The 20,868-nt window shown below is 36.0% G+C and overlaps 1 protein-coding gene and 1 long non-coding RNA gene across 2 annotated transcripts in view; one reads left to right on the top strand and one right to left on the bottom strand.

The window, feature by feature from the left end:
* Positions 1-399: 399 nt before the first annotated feature.
* LOC106544694 (uncharacterized) lies at positions 400-11,974 on the bottom strand. Its single transcript, XR_001313257.2, has 4 exons — positions 11,613-11,974; positions 11,395-11,520; positions 10,455-10,487; positions 400-1,349 (listed from the first exon to the last, which is right to left on the bottom strand). It is a non-coding gene; the product is annotated as an uncharacterized LOC106544694 (long non-coding RNA).
* Positions 11,975-12,281: 307 nt separating this feature from the next.
* NR3C1 (nuclear receptor subfamily 3 group C member 1) overlaps positions 12,282-20,868 on the top strand; it is a 65,192-nt gene continuing 56,605 nt past the window's right edge. The window contains exons 1-2 of the mRNA XM_014061040.2: positions 12,282-12,606; positions 14,523-15,668. Coding sequence (XP_013916515.1) covers positions 14,533-15,668 — 1,136 coding nt within the window. The 5' untranslated portion in view covers positions 12,282-12,606; positions 14,523-14,532. The remainder of the gene's footprint in view (positions 12,607-14,522; positions 15,669-20,868) is intronic.

The raw sequence follows: 20,868 nt of genomic DNA, 5'->3' as shown, positions 1-20,868 counted from the left end.
CAGAATGTAATTTGATAAAACTTTAGCACATGAAGAAATGTTTGTTAAAAATAATAAATCTGGAAAATATAGGCATTACCCAATCAGCAGATTTCCTGAATCTCTGTCATTGTAAAACTTGATTCCAATGGTCTTTCTGGGAATTCTATGTTCTTATGGATATATAAATTCTTTTGGAGGCAAAAAGTTTCAAAACAGATTTAAGACATGTTTTCAGAAAAGTATGGTACATGTATAGCAGACATATGCACTGTAGCTTTTTCTGATTTATGCAATTGATCTTCCTAACTTTCAAATAGGGATTAATTATCTAATTACCTCACATTCTCCAATTTTCACAAAAAAAAGGTTTTCATTATCTTTACAGCAGCAAAGGGAAATGATTAACTCACCCAAGAATTACAGTTCAAAAGGATAACAATTTATTTACAAAGAAAAAAACACAAAAAACAATGACTGACCTAGGCAAGAGAAAATATTTCAAGATTGGGGAAAAAACACTAACCATCAAAATAAATATTTTCTGTCTCTAAAAGGACATCCAGAGTTTTGTAGCACCATCAGGAGTTTTAGCACAAATGCTTTTTGTTAATACAAAGGGTTTTTTTAATCGCTTATTTGTCACAAATAAAAGACTTTGTCTTTAAGAAGTCAAATGATGCTGCCAATAGTCCAGTACCTTGGATAGAAGATTAAAAACAGACACTTTTAAAGCCTGAAGGTTTTTTTAACATTTATAATCTACTTATCAAAGAAAAAAATATTGTAGAAGTTACTGAAAACAGCAGAAACTAGCTTTTTTCTTGACACTGTTTCCACCTACCAAGGATTTAATTTTTATTTTTTCTGTGGCTATTTCAAATAGGCATGCCAAAAACCCAGGTTTTCAATGGTCCTCCAGCAATTAATAAAATGTTCTGACTGGTAGGGAAATTCTCCTCTAATAATTTTAATTCAATCACAGAAACTGCAGATACAAATATGTAAGCCTCTACATAGGTAAAAGATCCTACGTTTTCTCCACCTTGCTCTCCTTTTTTAAACAAATAATTTAGGGCAGAAAAAAATGCTACGCAAAGTGACTGCTGGAAAAGACTCAGAAAGAAAGAAGCCTGAATATCACAGGCCTCTGAAACAAGCCACGGTGCCAATATAACTTGGGTCCCCTGATGTCTTCCTGCAAATGACCCAATTAAGTTCTTGCATGATGACAGCTGTGATGATACCATGAGATCTGCTGCACAATAAACCTATGCCATCATTTCCTCTTCTTGCCTCCACTGTAGACATTCAGGAGCAGCTGGTGATCATAAATGTTGCTAGACGCATTAATACTTCTATGAGAAATGCTTGAGAAAGACAAAAAGATCAATCTTTACAGACCTATTTTTGAAGTGATCATAAAGTCAGCCCAGTCTTTTGCACCTTAAACCCTGTGATTTTGTGATCCACTCTGATAAGATTGGTAAACTGTTTCTGGCACAGGTACAGCTTTCAAAACTCAGTGTTTACCTTGGCTCTTAAATGCAGGCCCTTATTCGGCTCTATTACTGCCTCGTGACTTTAAAATAAATCTTCTTCGCTTCCTTTGCTAGAATAAATGTAATTGTATAACTACTATCAAAGGAAAAATAATTTCTTCAAGAGTTGAAAATGCTGAATCTAACTGTTCATTGTCTATCAGTTGTTTTAGAAAGAAAACATATAACTCAACTGAAAATTAACTCATAGACATGGGTGGCTGCATAAATTGGACAAATAAATAATTTAATGAATAGATACTTTCCTCTTTACATATCAGCTGATTTAGGTACCTCTAAATCATATCCAAAAATGTCATTGTCTGACCATTTGCAGAGATATGTTTGCAAATCACAGGAATGTCAGAGTATTCACTTGGTGGAGATGTTGCATTTTGTTTTGTATGGAGGAAATGCCGTGTTGTAAGCTCTGACTCAGCATTTCTAATGACAGGATAAGCTGACAGGAAACAGGCAGTCGAAAAAAAGCTAAGGGCAGAGGGGAGGGGAGAACCCTACATGCAAAGTCACGTCCATAAAATGGATCAGATTATTTTTTGCAGCAAAAAAAGTGAAAATTAACCTTTTTTAAAAGTACAAAGGATAAACTCTTCAGGGAAAAAATGTACAATGAAGTTATAGAAAATAAAATATACTATAGAAAGCATATTGCTGAAGCAATTAAATATTTAGTTGTTTGTTAATTGTATTTCAGGACTGACTAATGATGTGAGCAATTAGAAGTAAATGAAGGTGGTTATTGCAATTACAGTACTTCAGTTTTCTATGAGAAACAATAAAAACAAATTTAAGGATCAGTGAGAATGATGGTTTACTATTTTAGAGCTTTGCTCATTAAGTGTTCAAAGTATAACTCCAGAAATATATTCAATTTTATTCAACATATATTTAAAACTTGACAAACTAATTGATTAGTTATATGATAAAACCGTGATGGCGAACCTATGGCACACATGCTGGAAGTGGCACAGAAAGCCATCTCTCCAAGCATGCCAGCCATCTCCCATTGCTCCTCCAGGTTCCGGCATGCACATGCGCACTGGCTGGCTGGTCTTTACGCATGTGGGAGCATCAGGAATCAGAAGAGCAGTGTCCCTAGTGCACATGCGTGAGCCAGGAAGCTGAGCTTCCAGTTTCCAGCACATGCATGTGTGCTGGCCAGCTGGTCTTTATGTGCATGTGCACCAGAAATCAGAAGACTATTGTGCATGTGCATGCCGAAAAGATTTGTCAACACTTTGATAGAACATATATTAAAAAAGACATGATTTCAGACAAAATAAAACTTTCAGCAATCAGAATAGTTTGATTCATTGCTGTTTAAATAGTCAACTCTGCTTAGTCATTCTGAATAGGTAAAGGAATATTCAGATTTCTTTGAAAGTGAAAATATTAGAAACCAGCCTTTTAAAATACCAGTTAGTTTAAATATTATCCAAACTGATAGGTTCACCCTCTTGTGAAAAATATGGCCATCCACAAATAAAGCTTTTGGAATATTCAATCAGATAAGTTGAACTTCTTTTCTTATTCTAATTACACTGAGAGTACTAAATCCGTTCAACTGTAACTTCACTGCTATGAAAGAAAAACATGGATGTAAAGAAAGTTCTATGTCTGATAACTTGGCAAAAATATATGAGATGGGATTGTTTTCAGTAGCACATTTGAAGCTGCCAAAAAAACTAATGATTCTGCATCCAGAAAGGATAATTAAAAGGATCTGAAAGCACCCATTTAAAAAAATCTTTTTAAAATTTGTGGATGAGTATGGTGTTAATTTTCAAAGAAGGAATGGAAGTGAACTATAATTAGAAGAAAGTAGTTTAACCACTATTACTGACCACTGCATCTGAGTTGAAAAATAGTTTCAAAGAGAAACCAGAGCAGCTTGCAAGCATTTGCTTTACTATAGGAGGAATGAATAAAATTGGAAACTTGTATTAAAAAAAATTAAATACAATTCAACAGTTGTGTCAAACAGAAACCTAATTACAGAACTTCATTTATCAAGTCTGTTATTAAAGAAAGGCTGTAGCTACTGTGATTTGCAGACAAACTCACAAGGTATAAGAGTTTCCCAGAAATAATCTTTTGGTTGCTATATTAACAAGGAGTGTGCAACAGTTAAATGATTACTTTTGTCTTTAAATCAGTTTTATGACCTCACAGATTAGCAATGCCTTATTAACTGGGAAGAATTGTCAAAACCCAAAAGTGCTTTTTCCAGAGGCAACTGGACTTTCTCGTTTTTCTTTGAAGATGTATTGCTTCTCATCCACGAAGCTTCTGCAGCTCTGAAAAAGCTTCTTGGATGAGAAGTAAAACATCTTCAAAGAAAAAACAGAAAGTCCAGTTGCCTCTTGAAAAAGCACCTTTGGGACAACAATGACCTTGATGACTGAGAATCTTCATAGACATTGGAGACAAAACCAGTCAGTGGGAAATTTTCTGAATTATAAAGCATAATATTGGCTTCACTGATTTGTATTTCCACTTTTTAACTTGTGTTCATTATTTCCTTTTATTTTTTATGACCAGTGTCATAGTTCAGAGCAGGGGTATTCAACCCCTAATCCAGAGACTGATACTGGTCAACCTTTGGGAATCAGGCCATGCAAGTGGCGGGTGAGCATGTGAATGTGCAAAGCTCCATTTGAACAAGTGGAGGGTGCACATGTGAAACCATCCCATCCCCACCACCACTGATCTGCGCATTTCAACTCGGTGTTGAAATGAAGATTCCTTGGAGCTCTCTGAATTTGATTGTTTTCTTGCAAATGTTTCATTACCCAAATTAGATAACAGTCTAGCACTCAGAGAGCACCAAAGAACCCTCAGTTTAGAGAATATCTAGTTTCTATACTCTTTTTAATATCCCCATACAATTAAAAATACCTCTTAAAACTAATCATTTTGACTTCCTGGGCATAATTAGGAATGTACAGAAGTTATTTACTATTTTCAAATAACTATCCATTGTACAGCTGATGTATAATGTAGCATGTTCCAAGCAAGAGTAATCACCTGCAATCTATGATGCACTGTGTTTATGGAAGTGAATTTCTGCCATTGACTGAATAAGTAATGGATGGGTTGGAATGATGTATTAGTCCCCTTTAGGTGAAAATTCTTTCGTAGATCGGTCAAAGTTATCATCCTATCTATAAAAGACATTTGGCTGTGTACCTTGACTCCTGTCTAAACAGGAGATACAGTGAAGATTTTGTTCCAGTGCCTGGTGGCTGTGAGAGTCTGGATTGCTCAAATTCAAACCCAGTAAATCAAAGTGGTTTTGAGTGGAAAAGTCCTCTGATCCCATCTTCAGCTTTGGACTGGTGGAGTTGTAATCTGGAATCCTCCTGCTTCATAGCTTCTGTTTGAACAACAGATGGGAGCTGCTGCTATGAGGGGTTTTTCATAGTTCCTTATTCACTGGTTATGACCTTTTCTGCACTGAATGGCCTTGCTCACATTCACTAATGCCTTATTTCCCATTTAGATTACTCAGATGTGCTGTAGATGGGGTTAAATTTGAAGACCACCCAGAACTTATGATCCAGAATGCAATTTGCCCATGTTAACACCTCTACTTCGAGGGCTGCAATGATTACCAATTTTTTTCTGAGTATAATTCAAGGTGCTAGTTGGTGTATGTAAATCTCTTCATGGGTTCAGAGTAGAAACGCCTCTACCCGATGTTATATCCCTTGTCCTTTGAAGTCAGTAATGTAAGATTTCCTCCAGGTTCTCATCCTTCAAAAATGCTATCTGTAAGGATTCCCTATGTCAGAGCTTCTCAAACTATCTTCTTTGAAGTAGATTTCTTCCTCACATGAAATGGGTTATAACCTTGATAGATTTCATAAAGTCATCAAGAATTATTTATTTTAGCAGACTTTTGCGATGTAAAGGGGGAACAGATATATATGTTACGATTGTTCCTCAATGTCTGAGTAGCCTATATTGTTTATAAGCCACTCAGAAGGGCACATAAGCTTAATAAAATAGATAAGCAAAATTGTAGCAATTTTTAAAAAATCTTTCAAAACTATGCAAGGTGGAAAAAAATAGCACTGTAAATGGTTACCATTAAGAAGTAACGATTAAGAAAAAAGTGTTTTTAAAATAATTATTTAAGAAAATCATTATTCAAACTACAGGAAAGGGAGCATAAAAACAACCACAGCATCATTATAGTTTTTCTCTTTTTGCTATAATAATTTCATCACAATTTCATATAGTAATATCAGGTAGCAGGGAGAGGAGAATCTACACTGCTACTTAACCAGAAGTTAGTTATCACCATCAATCATTGTTGCTCTCGTGCCATGGAGCAGGCAAGCAGATACAGTATGTCAAAAAGATTGTACTGATAAACAGCCTCTGTATATATGCATGTCTGGGGTGAGAGTTTTCTTTTCAGTGCATCTTCACTAGGATTCAGGAAATAAATATTGACAGTAACCAAGAATTATTTCTTCTTGAAATTGTTGGTCAATCAGACTTCAAAAAAAATATCAGAGTCACTATTAGATATAATTTTAGATATAGTTTCATACATTGCTGTTTATAAACTTCATTGAATTTGAACAATTTTTGTGGAAACTCTGGCAAGCAGTTCCATTTTACAGTTCACCTTTACTAAATGTAGCACAGTAATAAATGTACAATAAATGCTGTTAACCTGGAACATGTTTATTCTTAGACAACTGCATGGTTAATGTCCAACCATGACATAGTTTCATTAATTAACAGCAGTATCAAACTATAGTTCTGATGTAATCTACAAAGCTCTACCAATCTGGAGACCAGTTTATTTGACATAGTGAATCCTCTTCTAAGTCCGTAATATTTAAATTTAATCAGGAGGTACTTTTCTGTCATCTTTAGTGCATTAGGAAGTTATCTGAAAGGCTTTTTCATGGGTACTTCTTTTCTGCAAGATAGTTTACTAAAAAGCCCATCTAGCCTTTTCTTTGGTGACTTTCCACCATCATTGAAATGTATGGAAATACACCAGACAGACACACAGAGTATATCTGCAGATTGGTTTGTGATTTCATTCATTTACTTTAAAGTTACTATAATTATGCTATTCTTTTTGTTCATTTATTATTTCTGTTTAACTAGTATTATGGTTTGACATTTACTTTGTATTTCCTGTTGCTAGTCAGCCCACCTGTTCAATAAAAAGTGTCTGTGTGGTTGCTGCTGCATGAAGAAAAATTGAACTTGAAGACAGGAGGAACTGAGGTAGATGAGACTGAGAAAAAGTATATAAACACGGAGGAGGAACAGAATACTAATGTGGAAATAGAAAAGTGAAAAGGAAGGGAAGTTTTGAAAAGAATGAATTAGAAGAGGCCTATTTTGCATATTACTCATGTGGGAAAAAGCCATGAAATTTCAGTGTGATTGTAACAAGATTGGTGTCATCACTTCCTATACAGATATATTAAAAGGACAATTTGTATGTGGGAAACTTTTTCATTGAAGCTACTACCCAAACTGCAAAGCTAATCAAAAAATAATTGAATTCTCATGCGTACTTATAACATACTCTGCTTCAGATGTCCCTGCATAATGTAAGACTACTAAGAACAAAGAAGTTGTACAAAATAAGTCCTAACAGTAAATCTTTCATTGGGTGGATTATTTAACTGAATAAAGCACATTTTTAACGACATTCTTTCCAAAAATGTGCATCTCTCAGAAAATTAGTTGATTGGACAAGTCAGTTACAAAAAACCTGTTGAATGAATAAAGAAACAGGACTACATGAGAAACAATAAGTCGGCCTCAAGAAAGGAAACAGCTCATCTTAGAAAAGAGGTCAACTAAATTAATTTTGTGGTGAGATGATGTAGCCTGTTAATACAGCATATAATTAAGCAAAGAAATTAAGTTTCATTTTAGGTTGTGCAATCATACAGCACACGTGTACACATAACTGCATTGTGCCTTAATATTCTGAGCAGAATTCAAAATGAATTATCTCCCCTACCGCCTCCACCAGCCCACTGAGCCAGAAAGGTTGGACAACATTGTTTTAGAGGACCTCTGCGTAGTCCAATGGCCACTACACATAGGCGTCCAAATTCTCATTTTGCTATCAATATTTATATAAAGATGGTCAGAAAGCTTCTGGTTGAATGATAATTAATATAGTAATAAGATCAAGCTGTTTATCCCTGGTATCAATCAGAAGTAGTGTAGATGTTGGAATGCTATTTCAACATTGTCATCTCCTAAGTGAGATCCAAACAATTGAAGCTGGATTTCACCAAAAACAGGAGCAATGATGTGAAATGATGACTCATTCTTTCTTCATCTGGAACTCCACCTATTTTAATACTCCTATCAGCCTCTGTCACTCTCTCATTACTCAAGTGTCATCCTCCTACTCCTCAAAATCTCTGTCCTTTTCCATCCAAACAGCTGACAGGTGCTGCTGTCAAAACATGTGACCGGTCGGGAAGTTTTGGCTTACAAAATTATTAGAAATGAAAATGTTGAAGGATACGTCAACATATGTCATCTACTTATTTCCATGACTATTTTGTATATGAGTAGCCCTTTCAATGAATCAAGGGAAGTTGATGTTTTTAGTTGCATGACACAATACAACAAATATTTAATTGCCTTTGACTATCATTATGAGAAATTTGGATATGCGGCAGTGTAACATACCGTTTCTCAGTTTTCATAGGATTTTTGAAATATATTTTTCATGCAAATTGTGGATTTTTTGTAGTAGTTTATTGGAAAAATGTTCTCATTTGCCTCGTGTCCATACTTCAACACCTTTGTAAGTACAACTCTTATGGTGCACTAAAGAGATCGCTTTTGATTTATCCATATGGAACTATAAGGGCTATGGTATTTCCTCAAACAAAAAGCAAATGGATACACCAAGACTAAATATATAGTTTTGAGAGTTTTCTTTAAAAGAGGTGACAATAAACAAAAATCATAAATGAGTCAAGAATTGAATATGAGAAATGCTATGCATTTGTAAGTGTCCTATATTTTATCTTTGTTTACCTTCTTTAAGTTGTAGGCTATCAATGACATACATTTTTATTTGAGCTTGCCAATTGTTATCATAAATTTCTTTCTAATTTTGCTGCACGAACTACACCCAGACTCATCTTATCAAGAAGGAAGCTCATTCATTTTGAATGGGATTCCAACACACTAACAAACTTTTCTTCTTCTCAAACAGGAATAATCTTTTAAAAATCCTCTATCATCTAGATCAGGGTGATATTTCCCATTTTCCCTTGGGATTTGCATTTTTATACTACAAATTGAGGGCATACCTGCCAATACAGGTACTCCTTGATTTACAATTCATTTAGTGACTGTTCAGCTACAATGGCACTGAAAAAAAGGGACTTATGAGTTTTTCACACCTACGACTGTCGTAGCATCCCATGGTTACATGATCAAAATTCAGATGCTTGGCAACTGACTTATATTTATGACAATTGCAATGTCTTGGGGTAATGTAGTGGGGTAACCTTTTGCAACCTTCTGACAAGCAAAGTCAATGGGGAGATTTGATTCACTTAACAACTGTATTACTAACTTAACTGCAGTGATTCACTTAACTGTGGCAATAAAGGTTGTAAAATGGGGCAAAACTCATTTAACAAATGTCTCATTGAGCAACAGAAATGTTGGGTCAATTGTGGTTGTAAGTTGAGGATTGCCTGTATTTTCCAGCAAATACTTTTACATGAAAGTTACTAGGATATTTTTGGCCATTAAAGAAATCTTTTAGCAATGGTGCCATCTCCTCAAAGGAAATCCAAATTGACCACAATTTGGAACAAACGCCTCACAAATTCACAGCTCAGGTGGGCACATTCTTTTTGTCATTTTAACTTGCATTTTTTAAATTTCTAACTTGCAAAATAAGCTGGTGGATGGTTTATTGTGTAAAGCGGAATATTCCCAACTTTACAATACTCATCCCATCTCCATTCTGTACCTGGAAAATTTTTCCTTCTTTTCTTTGGTATTTGGTTCACTCTGGGAAACTCTTGGGACTGGAAGGTTCTTTTCCTATCTGATCAAATCTGCACTCCGCAAGAGAAGGATCCCTATGTAGAGGCTCAGCTAGATGATCTTCAGGCAATTCTTCCATTTTCTTTTTCTCTCCTTTTCCTTGGGAATGGGGAGAATGCCATCACAACAATTGGTTAGAGATCTTACTTCCTTGCAGAAAGACAGTGTGTTGCTCTGCCAGGATAGCTGGCCAGCTGGACATTATGGGCTATTTTAAATGACCCATTTCCTTCTCCATAACTTTTCATATGCTCAAATTAGAGCAGATTTCAATGCCAATGCTTCTTCAGCAGCATGACAAGTTTTCAGCCAACAAATTAGCTTGACATTACATCCCCTCTCCTCTCCATAGAGACTTTGGCATACAATTTCCCTGGCATCTATTACGAACCTACTATGTATGAATAGCTTCCATTTTTGAAGACACACAGATGTGTATAAAGTTGGGAAGCGAGGAAATGATAGTGAATAGTGACTTGCATCTCTGCCTCATGATTGGATGAATGTCATTATTGTTTCCTTGCATGGGTAGCAAGAAAGAATGCTAAAAAAAGTAGGAGATTCCGTTTGTTAAATATGCTTGAGAAATTGTTTAGAATATCCTGATTCAAAGGATTCAAGAGGTAGCAATGAGCAAACATTTGGGAAGTGCCATGGAGATTTTTAGTTTAAAAGGCATGCTTATGTTTTACTTCTGTTTACCTGTTTTTACTTGCAGGCTATCAGCTATAAAAAACAACAACACAAAACATGAAGTATAACTCACCGTCTAATTTTTAATAAGCAATAAATAAATAAAAACAGCAGTAACTTATTTATCAGGTAAAATTTGCTTACCAGGTAAGCAGACAATTGCAAGTAGTCTTCAAACTGCACAAAAGTAGAAGCAGGTGATGAACATGGATCCTTCAATCCTTTCTCCTAGTGCTTAGAAACTACATCTTTGCCCCTGCATTCTGTACATGACACCCATCTGTCTAACCCTATCTGATCTAACCTACAAACAGCATAGTATGTCAAATCCTGCTATTGAACTGACTAGGCTGTTTTTCTATTAAAAAAAAAACCCAATCCCAAACTAAAAAAATAAAATTCAAGCATGGATTCATTCAAAGCAGCCAAGCTGTATTTTACATGCAGAGCAGAACTATTTAATGCTAACTCAAATTAAACTCCAAGATCACCACTGGCTTTTCAAACTTGGGACAGCTGACATAGTCATTCTAGGTTCAAAACAGTACTGTTCATGTTGGCACAACACTTATGCGCTGTGTACCTTAAACTGAATTAAACAAAATTTAATTGAATCAAACACACACACATACACATACACATGTGTATGTATGTGTGTGTGTATGTATGTATATTTCTAGAAGTATGTGTCTGCATGTGGACACTGCATGAAAAAATACCGCAGATACCAAATTGATAATTATATGTACAGAAATTCATCATGCAAGTCTTCTTCCAGTCTGTTTTCATTGGACTCATACATCCTACAAGTGAGGTGTATAAACCATTAGCTAATGCAGAACTTGATTTTTTTTTTTGCTAACCTATAATTAATATTGAAAACTGTTTCAAAATGAGACATGTAATGAAGAGGCCTGCTCCTCAATAGCCAATTATTGTCTACTGACTCTATAGCATACAATTTATAGACATACACTCCCCCCCAAAAAATATCACCTGTTTAAGTAGATTTTTTTTCTAATAACGTTTATAAGGTGGCACCCCGCATTTACAATTCTAAAAAGTGTTATTTTCTAGGAAATACCTAAATCTTTTCCTGTCATTTCGGCTTAACGCGTCAGCGCTGTCCCTTCAATCCTCTCTGAAGGTTTGTTGCCTGTTTTCGTCGTCCCTCGTTCGCTCTTTTTCGCCCCCTTTGAACAGCCCAGACCTGATTTTTTTAAAAAAGAAGTTTCACCAGGTTGATTAGGATTTCCCCATAAGTGAAATACGCGAAGGCTGCCTGTCACCCATCGCAGCTACCTTTTAAAAACGCAGAGGGCTTGACGTCTAAATCAATATGCTGCTTACAAAAACCAAAGCAAAAAAATAAAATAAAAATAAAACCGTGGGCTGCAGCGGGAAAGATAAGAAACCGAAAAGAAAAAAGAAAGAAAGAAATTAAGATAGGGAAGAAGGAAAAAGAAACTGTTAGCGGCAAGCGGCACGTTTCTAGAAAGGTGGGGGGGAGAGAAGGAGGCCCTGCCGGGGGTTGCAGTTGCTGTTCTCAGTCAACAGGTTGCACCGTTCCCCCTCGGCTGCCCCGCAATGCGCGAGCCCGTACGCTCGCGCGCTCCTCCGTGGCGCGCGCTCCCCGCTCTGCCGCGTCTCTGCTCTCTTTCCCTGGTCTGGGGGAGGGAGGGGGGGAGAGGAGGAGGAGGCGGAGGCTGCCGTGGCTGCGGCTGCTGCTAGCACCGTCGTCGTCCTCCATTTTGTGGCTGGGGCACAAACCGTAGAGCTGAGCGCAGACGGAGTGGCTGGCGGGGGGGAGGAGGAAGAGGAAGAGGAGGAAGAAAAAGAGAAGGAGGGGGAGGAGGAGGGGAAGAAGGGGAGGGCGGGACGCCCTGGCAGGGGAAGGCGGGAGAGACCTGGGGAAGGAGGGAGAGAGAAAGTGTGACTTTAATTAATCGCTGGGGCAGAAGTGTGTGTGTGCTGCACGCGAGCGGGGGCGGGTGGGAGAGGAGCAGGTGAGGGGTTGCGGTGGCGTGTGTGTGTGTGTGTGTGTGTGAGAGAGAGCGAGCGCGGGTCCGCCTGTCAAGTGTGTGCGTGTGGGGAGGAAAGGGAGGGGGCCGCTGCTTACCTCCTCATCTGCAAAGGGGCGGCTGCTTTCACCCCCCACCCCCACCCCACACCCAATCCCGTCGCCCCGTAACTCTGCTTCCTTCCAGTCCCCACCAAGTTGTTTATTTGCTTCGCTGCCTGCTGGAGCCATGGAAGTTGGCGGTTAGGAGGACTCCCAGCGCCCCCACTGGATACGGTAAGGGGTGTCTCTCGCTCTCCCCCCCCCCCTTTAGGTGTGGGCCGGGGGGGGGGGAGGAATGGTTTCTACTTTTAGGCTCTGTCCCTCTCGAATGGAAGATGCACGGCTGAAGCGGCGGCCGAGTGCTTTTTTTTCTGTAGAGGTCACCCTCCACCCTGTCAGTAATGCCTTCTCCCCCCTCCCACCTCCACTCCCGCCATTAAGACCGAGCCTCTTGCTGCCGAGTGGTGGTGAGGCCGGAGAAGGGTGGGAGTCCCTTCCCTTCGATCCATTGCGTCGCTTAACTTTAAAGTCGTCCTTATTAAACGGGGACCGGGGGAGAAGGGTATCTGTCTGGTGTGTGTTTAAGTAGCGGACGTATATGTACGCGCCTATATGTCTAATGTAGGCGAGGGAGGGAGGGAGGTTGGGTGGGTGGGTAGGGTTGATTTCCTATTCTGTTCCACTACCATCTTTGGCTCATTTTAATCCGGTTTAAGAGAATGTCCAAAATAGGATCCCTTCTTGGAATGGAATGATTTTAAGTTTGCGATCCTGTATCTATTTACTTAAGAGTGAGGGACTCTGAATTCAAACGGACTTTCCTTCTGATAGACGTGTATGGGACTGCACTGCAAAAGTAGTATAAATCTTATGTAATGGTTCCCTCCCTCCACTTTATCTTCCCCTCGACTTAAAAAAAAGACTATTTGCAAGGTTTGTTTGTTTTTTAAAAAAATTGTTCACTTTTTTTTTTTAAGTATGCTATCCACCTCCCTGTTTCCCCTTTTTTTATTTGGCGGCCCCACGGATTGGTAACAGACAAGGAGTTGAAAACTTGGACTTGGTTGGAATTTTTTTTTTTTAAAGCAAAGGGCTGATGTTATTTTGCAGAAGTGGGCGTGCCAGGCAAATGCTCAACAGGTCCCGACACATTTTTCTTTCTTTTTTTCATCTTTACAAGAAGGAGAATTTCAACTCAAAAAAGATTAAATATCTTTGGAGTTGCTTTTTTTTCTTCCAGCAAATGAATCATATGATAGATTTATCCCTTTGGCGTTGTCTGTCACATAATGACAAGGAGAGATACTTGTCAAATGTGGTAACTCCGGTTCTTTTTCTGTCCTTCCCTCTTTTTATTTCTTTTTCTTTTTTTACTTTAGAGCTATGTTATAGTGGGGATCTTTTAAAATTGCACAATTCTTTTTGTCAAGGCCCAAAAGGAATTTTAAAAGTTTCATGCAACTTTTGAAGAGGATATTGCAGAATTGGCTGTGTCATTTATATGCTGCCTTTTTGTTTATTATAAATTGCCTTCTTGCCATTCATAAATACCCTAGGCAGTTTCATAAAATCTGTGCAAAGGACTTAAGGACAGATAAATGTATCCAAATACATTTATACTACATACTAAAAATATTTTTAGTGTTTTAAGAATAAGATTTATTTCTAAATTTACAGCCATACTATATAGTAAGATTTCTTTTTTAACGAAAGTTAAGTCAGTGGATCATACTGAGAAATCTAGAGGATGAATGGATTTGTAAGTTGTGATGCATAACAAATGCAACAATATTTGAATAGAAATGAGTGAGAGTTCTTGAAAATAAAATAGTTTAGGAAAAGTTTACAAATTAAAATTACTTTTTGTTGTAATATTTATAAACAATCTTTAATTTGACATGATTTAAATGCTCTATTAAATAGTTATTCTGTTGTTTTTTGTGGTTTGATTATATTAGACAAATATTTGATTAAATCAAGATAACTTTCAAACCATTGGAAGGCTTTGTATTAGAAATATTACTTAAAGACATTGAAAACTATTAAGTTTACCTTTTTAATATTCTTTTTTTTTCTTGTGGTCATTACTTCGTAAATCCTTATATTTCTGATCTCAGGCTAATGGTGGTTTCTTTTATTTCTTTTATTAGTATTAAAATAATGGAGCCCAAAGAATCGTTGAAATCCACCAGAGGGGAGGAAAGAGGGAAAAGTGCTCACTTTCATCCATCCTTTAGGGGTGGTGCTTCTGTCAAGACTCCTGTATCTACCCTGTCTGCCTCATCTCAATCTGACTCCAAGCAACCTGTTCTGTGTGACTTACCAAAGGGGTTAGGAAGCAATGTGCCGCAGCCGGATCTCTCCAAAGCAGTGTCACTTTCACTGCTGTATATGGGTGAAACCGATACAAAAGTAATGGGAAATGAACTTGGATTTCCTCAGCAAGGCCCAATCAGCCTCTCCTCTGGGGAAACAGATTTTAGACTCCTTGAAGAAAGCATAGCGAGCTTGAATAAATCCTCTAGTCTGATAGAAAGCTCAAAAGGAGTTGCATCTACTGATGTTTCCCTAGAACCAGAGTTCCCAGCTATGACTGGTCGTGATCTTACTTTAAATCAAGGGTCTTTAGCACAAGGCCAGGTTGACAGTAACAGTGGCAGCTTGAAGCTCTTTTCAGAAGACCAAAGCACCTTTGATATTTTGCAAGATTTTGATTTGCCACCAGTGTCTCCTGGAAGAGAAACAAATGGAAGCCCTTGGAGAATGGATCCTGTTCTGGATGAAAGTAGCTTGCTTTCGCCTCTTGGTGGGGATGAGAGTTTTCTTTTGGAAGGAAATGAAATGGAGGATTGCAAGCCTCCCATTTTACCAGACACAAAGCCTAATATTAATGAATGTGAGGATCTTTTGTCAAGTTCTACAATGCAGATGCCGCAAGTGAAAACTGAAAAAGAAGATTTTATTGAATTGTGTACCCCTGGAGTAATAAAGCAGGAGAAAATAGGCACAACTTACTGCCAGGCTAATTTTTCTGGGTCAAGTATGGTTGGAAATAAAACATCTGCCATTTCTGTTCATGGTGTTAGCACTTCTGGAGGACAAGTTTACCACTATGATTTGAACACTGCATCTGTCACTCAACAGCAGGATAAGAAACCAGTTTTCAATGCCATTCCATCTCATTCTGCTAGTTCAGAAAATTGGAATAGGTGCCAGGGATCTGGAGATGATGCCCTTACACCAGTAGGGGCTTTGAATTTTTCAAACAGATCTGTCTTCTCCAATGGATATTCAAGGTAAGATACTTTTTTCTATTTAAACTCAATAGAACACTTTTATATAATATGAAAGGTAGTAATAATATGTTCATGTTTATTATCCTCTTGGTTAAAACATTTTTTGAAAAATAGGCTAAATGCAGTACAGGCAAGTCATTGCAATTTTGCATTTTATAATTATAATAAAGGAGAAAAAAAATAAATGGCTACTTTGCCATTCAGGTTACATTTTAACTAAGAACAATAAATTAGTTTCAATTTTCATTTCAATTAGATTCAGAATTTATTTTTATACTGTATTGGTTCTCATGATATCTTATTGAACAAAAATCTAATTTATTTATTTATTCTTTACTCATTTTAGCCAGTAAAATATAAAGCCTAGGATTTTTGTAATAGGATTTCAATTTTAATACTGAACATAAGTAAATTTAGGATGATATGCAGATTTAAGCTATGGGAAGTAGTGTTTTTGTCACTGCTAATTGGAAGAAATGTTGAATATACATTCACATTCAGAAGTATAAAATTTGTCACTTTAATCTAACAATTTTAATTCTATATTGTTACATCCTTTTTTCCTGTAAAATTTAATTTTCATTTAATGTTTTAATTTATATTTAAATGATTTAAGGCAGCTATATTGTAAATAAGTTTCATCTTTAATTTCTGCAGTACTTATTTTTTTTCTTCTATCAAATCTTGGCATTCATTTTTCTTAATAAACTTGCTGTTCCTTTGGAAGTTGAGTTCCAATGGATTTTTATTTAACTAGATATAATTTATATATGAGTTTGTTATTGGAATAAAATATTAAAGTATTATATATTGAATATAGTAATCCAGTTTCCATTGGACTATTTTATTACTTTGCTTTTTCTGTCTTTGTTAAGAACATAAGCACACATATGAAACAACACAGAACATACGTCAATTTTCTCCTTTTATATGTTCTGTTCTCACTCATGATAATTACTGTGGTGGATGAAAAGAAGAAATAGTTTGGACACTATATCACTATAAAGAGAAGTTGATTTGTAGTGCAAAGTATATTGCTTCATATTCATTTGATTTTCAACAACCCTTTCTTAATAGAAACAATTTTATAGTATGTATTTGTTGCAAGTTGCCTTTTATTACCCTTATTTTTCATATTTTTATTATATTGAATGTTATATGGTGAATTTACAACAAATCTCGTGGAATTAAAATTCTGTAAATAAGATGCTTAAATAGTAAATATTTCAACAAAAAGAATACCCTTTAAACAGTTTATATTTCTGTAGTGAAGCTATGCACCTATATTTAGGGTTATGCTAAACATTTTTTAAATGATTTGGTGTGTCTAAAGTCTCTTAAATGTATATGAATTCCAATACCTTTGTCTCAGTTGAAATCCCTCTTTTTCTTACCTTGATTCTAATATTTAATATAAAACATAAATTAAAATGTTTATTATAGATTGCATAGTTTAATTTTTAAAAATGGAATATAGATATAGATATATAATAATGACTAGCATTATTAATCATTTGTTTGCAAATGCACTTCCACCTTGCTCTCTGTCCATTCCTATGCTTCTCTAAATTTGTTTTATAGCGTTCTTCAACATCTGATGTAGCTTTAGGATTAGAAGTTGAACATGTTCCATCAAGGCGTCTATTTTGCTAATAAATAGATAATGGAAATAAACAATGGAGTTCAACTTCTAAAATCCCAATTACATTGAAATATATTTTTGTTAAAATGAGTTTTTTGTAAGTTGGAAATTGCTACTTGAAGTAGTCACCATAAAAGCGGTTTTGTCTAAAATAGCATTACTACCCTTTTCCATTACTGGGAAGTGGGTCACGTTTTTATTAATATGGTATTTTGAGTAACATATGATAGGATATATAACTTTTGTATTTTTGAATATTGTAAAAGGAACTTGTGGTTAACACAACTAAGAAAATTCTTTTCTTAATACAAGACAAAAATTGTTTCCTCCAATATATTATTTAAAGTAATTTATATAGTTACTTGGGGGATGTTTTTATTTTATGGGTCCGTCTGTTTCCACCAAAAAAAAAAAAAAAAAAGAGGTAGAAACATCTAAAACAGGAACTTTGATTACTCTATCTAAATGGGAATGCTTAATTAATTGTAGATCAGATTTTATATACACTTTTTAAAATTTACATTTATTTTTGTTCTAGGCGATAAGATACTTGGGGATAGAGGAGTAATGTACGTTAGTATTTGCTCAATTTCTTAGCCTAGTTAAGTCTTGCTGTTATTGATAAGAACTCCTCTGAGCACCAAGATTATCACTGTTGATTCCTAGCATTAAAATATTGAGCTCTTTTTGATTTAGTTATTACCTCAGGGAGAGCTTACAGTTGTATAATGGGTAAAAAATAACTTGCAGTTGTTTTATAAAGTAAGGAAAAATAGAAAGAAACAAATGATGAAATGAAAATGTAAGAGCAAAAACAAAATTGGAAAAGCAAGAGTTATTCTACTAGAGAATAAAAAATATATATGCTGATGTTTCTTAATTCCATTACAGCAATATTTCCATACCAATATATGAGAATATATGTAGTTCGGGGTTGAATTGTGGAGTCCTTGGTGCAAGGCTTAGTTTGCAAACTCCATTCCATTCTAGCATGGAAGATGTTAGCTAGTTGGGTAACAAAACATCTTCAAGAAAACAAGCTCAGAGAGCACCAAGGACTCTATATTTCAATATGAAATATTAGAGCTTGCCTATTTGAGATTATGAATCATGGGAGCAGAGCATCATTGCAGAGATTATTGTGATTCTTGAGTGTGTCAATTGATTTGGAATAGATTGTCTTCCTACACACTTTTACCTTTCAGACTAGTTCAGATTTGTGGAATTATGGAAATCAATACTAGCAAACTGGAACAACTATGTTTCTCCTTATACATTGGTTGGGAAAAGAAACAAAATATTAGGAACAATTATGGTAAAACACTACTACTGTATGTTAAACAGCATACTAAACTAAAACCATTTTTATGAGGTTGTCTTAAATAAACTTTTCTATTGACATGATTTAATATGTTATCTAAACGATACATATTTGACTTCCAGACCAATTTATATAGACATTATTTATGCTATATTTTATTTGGAATCCAGCATTGTTCTAACAATGCTGTTTTGCCAGCAAAATAGATTGTTAAAACCTCTTACTAATGTATCTAAATTTATTTAGAGAACTTACAGTTTCTAAATACGTTTTAAAGAATTCTCAATTCTAAAGAATTGAGGCCTTTGAACTATGGTGCTGGAGAAGACTCCTGCGAGTCCCTTGGACTGCAAGACAATCAAACCGGTCAGTCCTAGAGGAGATCAACTCTGACTGCTCTTTAGAAAGCCAGATCCTGAAGATGAAACTCAAATAATTTGACCACCTAATGAGAAGGAAGTACTCACTGGAGAAGAGCCTAATGCTGGGAAAGATTGAAAGCAATAGAAGAAGGGGACGACAGAATGAGGTAGTTGGATGGAATCACCAAAGCAGTAGATGTGAGCTTAAATGGACTCCAGAGGATGGTAGTGGACAGGAAGGCCTGGAGAAACATTGTCCATGGGGTCACAATGGGTTGGACACGACTTTGCAACTAACAACAACAACAGTTTCTAAAATGACAAAAATGATGGGAAATACCATTATTTTTAAACTTTAAATTTAACATTGAATGAAGCCCATACTTAAATTTGTCAGACCATGTTTACATGCTGTCACATTACATAATAGTATTTTGCATGCTTGCTTTGTATAGGATATAGAGAATATCATTAAAGCATTTTCACTCAGTGTTTATCCTGGAGTTAGCACTTTTAATCTTATCAGGACACAAACAGGAATCTTGGAATGTCTTGTCTCCCATCCTTCGTGTTTGGTTATCCAACTATGCTGTAACATGAAGTGTAACAAGGTTTGAAGTTGATCAGGAGTATTTTAAATCTCTTTCAGTTCTGGAACATCATATTTAGAAATATATAAACCCATTTATGCAATGCTTGGACCATCCCTTTCCAGAGAAAAAGAGGGTATTTAGACCTAAATACTAATACTAAGAGCAATGTTTTACACATCATTATCCATGGCTAGTTACTAGACAGGCAAGAACAATTTATTCTTTGTTAAGAGGTAAAACTAAAAAGGCCACATTTAGAAAACTGAACATATTTTTTTTTGTATTTGAGAAATTATCTCTTGTTATGTAAAACATGTATGTAGACCATGAATGTTTGAGCTCTTCTTGTATTTAAGTTGCCAAAAAATTATACTTGCTGGAAATAGAGTAGACTAGAGTAGAGTTGGAAGGAACCTTGGAGGTCTTCTAGTCCAATCCCCTGCTTAGGCAGGAAACCCTACACCACTTCAAACAAATAGTAATCGAACATCTTCTTAAAAATTTCCAGTGTTGGAGCATTCACAACTTCTGGAGGCAAGTTGTTCCACTGACTAATTGTTCTGCCAGGAAATTTCTTCTTAGTTCTAGCTTGCATCTCTACTTAATTAATTTCCATCCATTGCTTCTTGTCCTGCCTCAAGTGCTTTGAAGAATAGCTCGACTCCCTCATTTTTGTGGCAACCCCTGAGCTTTCAGAACACAACTATCATGTCACCCTTAGTCCTTCTTTTCATTACACTAGACATGTTATCACCTTTCTTGCCACAGTTATTAAATGAATCACTGCAGTTGTTAAGTTAGTAACATGGACATGTGATCACATGACCCCAGGACACCATAACCATTATAAATATGAATCACTTGCCAAGGATCTGAATTTTGATTGTGTGACCATGGAGATGCTGCAATGGTTGTAAGTATGAAAAATGGTCATCTGTCAATTTTTTGGTGCATTGTAACTTTGAATGGTCACTAAACAAACGGTTGTATGTCAAGGACTATCTGTATGTTTATGTGAAGGCAGCCTGCAAGACAGACTAGAGTAGTTTATACAGTAGTCTGTGAGCTAAGCAAAAGACAATTTGTCTCATGTCTAAATACTCTCATGTTATACATTACATTTTTTCTAATGCATTGCATAACCTTTAAAAAACAGAAAGGGGGCTTTTCAGTAATGGAAAAATGGAAAAAAGAGGAGGAGAAGGTGGTAAATGATGTTAGTGGTAAGTTATAGCATACCAATATGTGATTGTTTAAAAATAAGAAAATCCACCTGAAATCT

Source organism: Thamnophis sirtalis, unplaced genomic scaffold (genome assembly GCF_051295495.1).
Source record: "Thamnophis sirtalis isolate CommonGarterSnake01/CBP01778 unplaced genomic scaffold, rThaSir2_p1.2 scaffold_3, whole genome shotgun sequence".
In the NCBI taxonomy this organism is placed as follows: domain Eukaryota; kingdom Metazoa; phylum Chordata; class Lepidosauria; order Squamata; family Natricidae; genus Thamnophis; species Thamnophis sirtalis.
The sequence above is the reverse complement of the archived record's forward strand: the minus strand, read 5'-3'. Positions and strand labels throughout refer to the sequence as shown.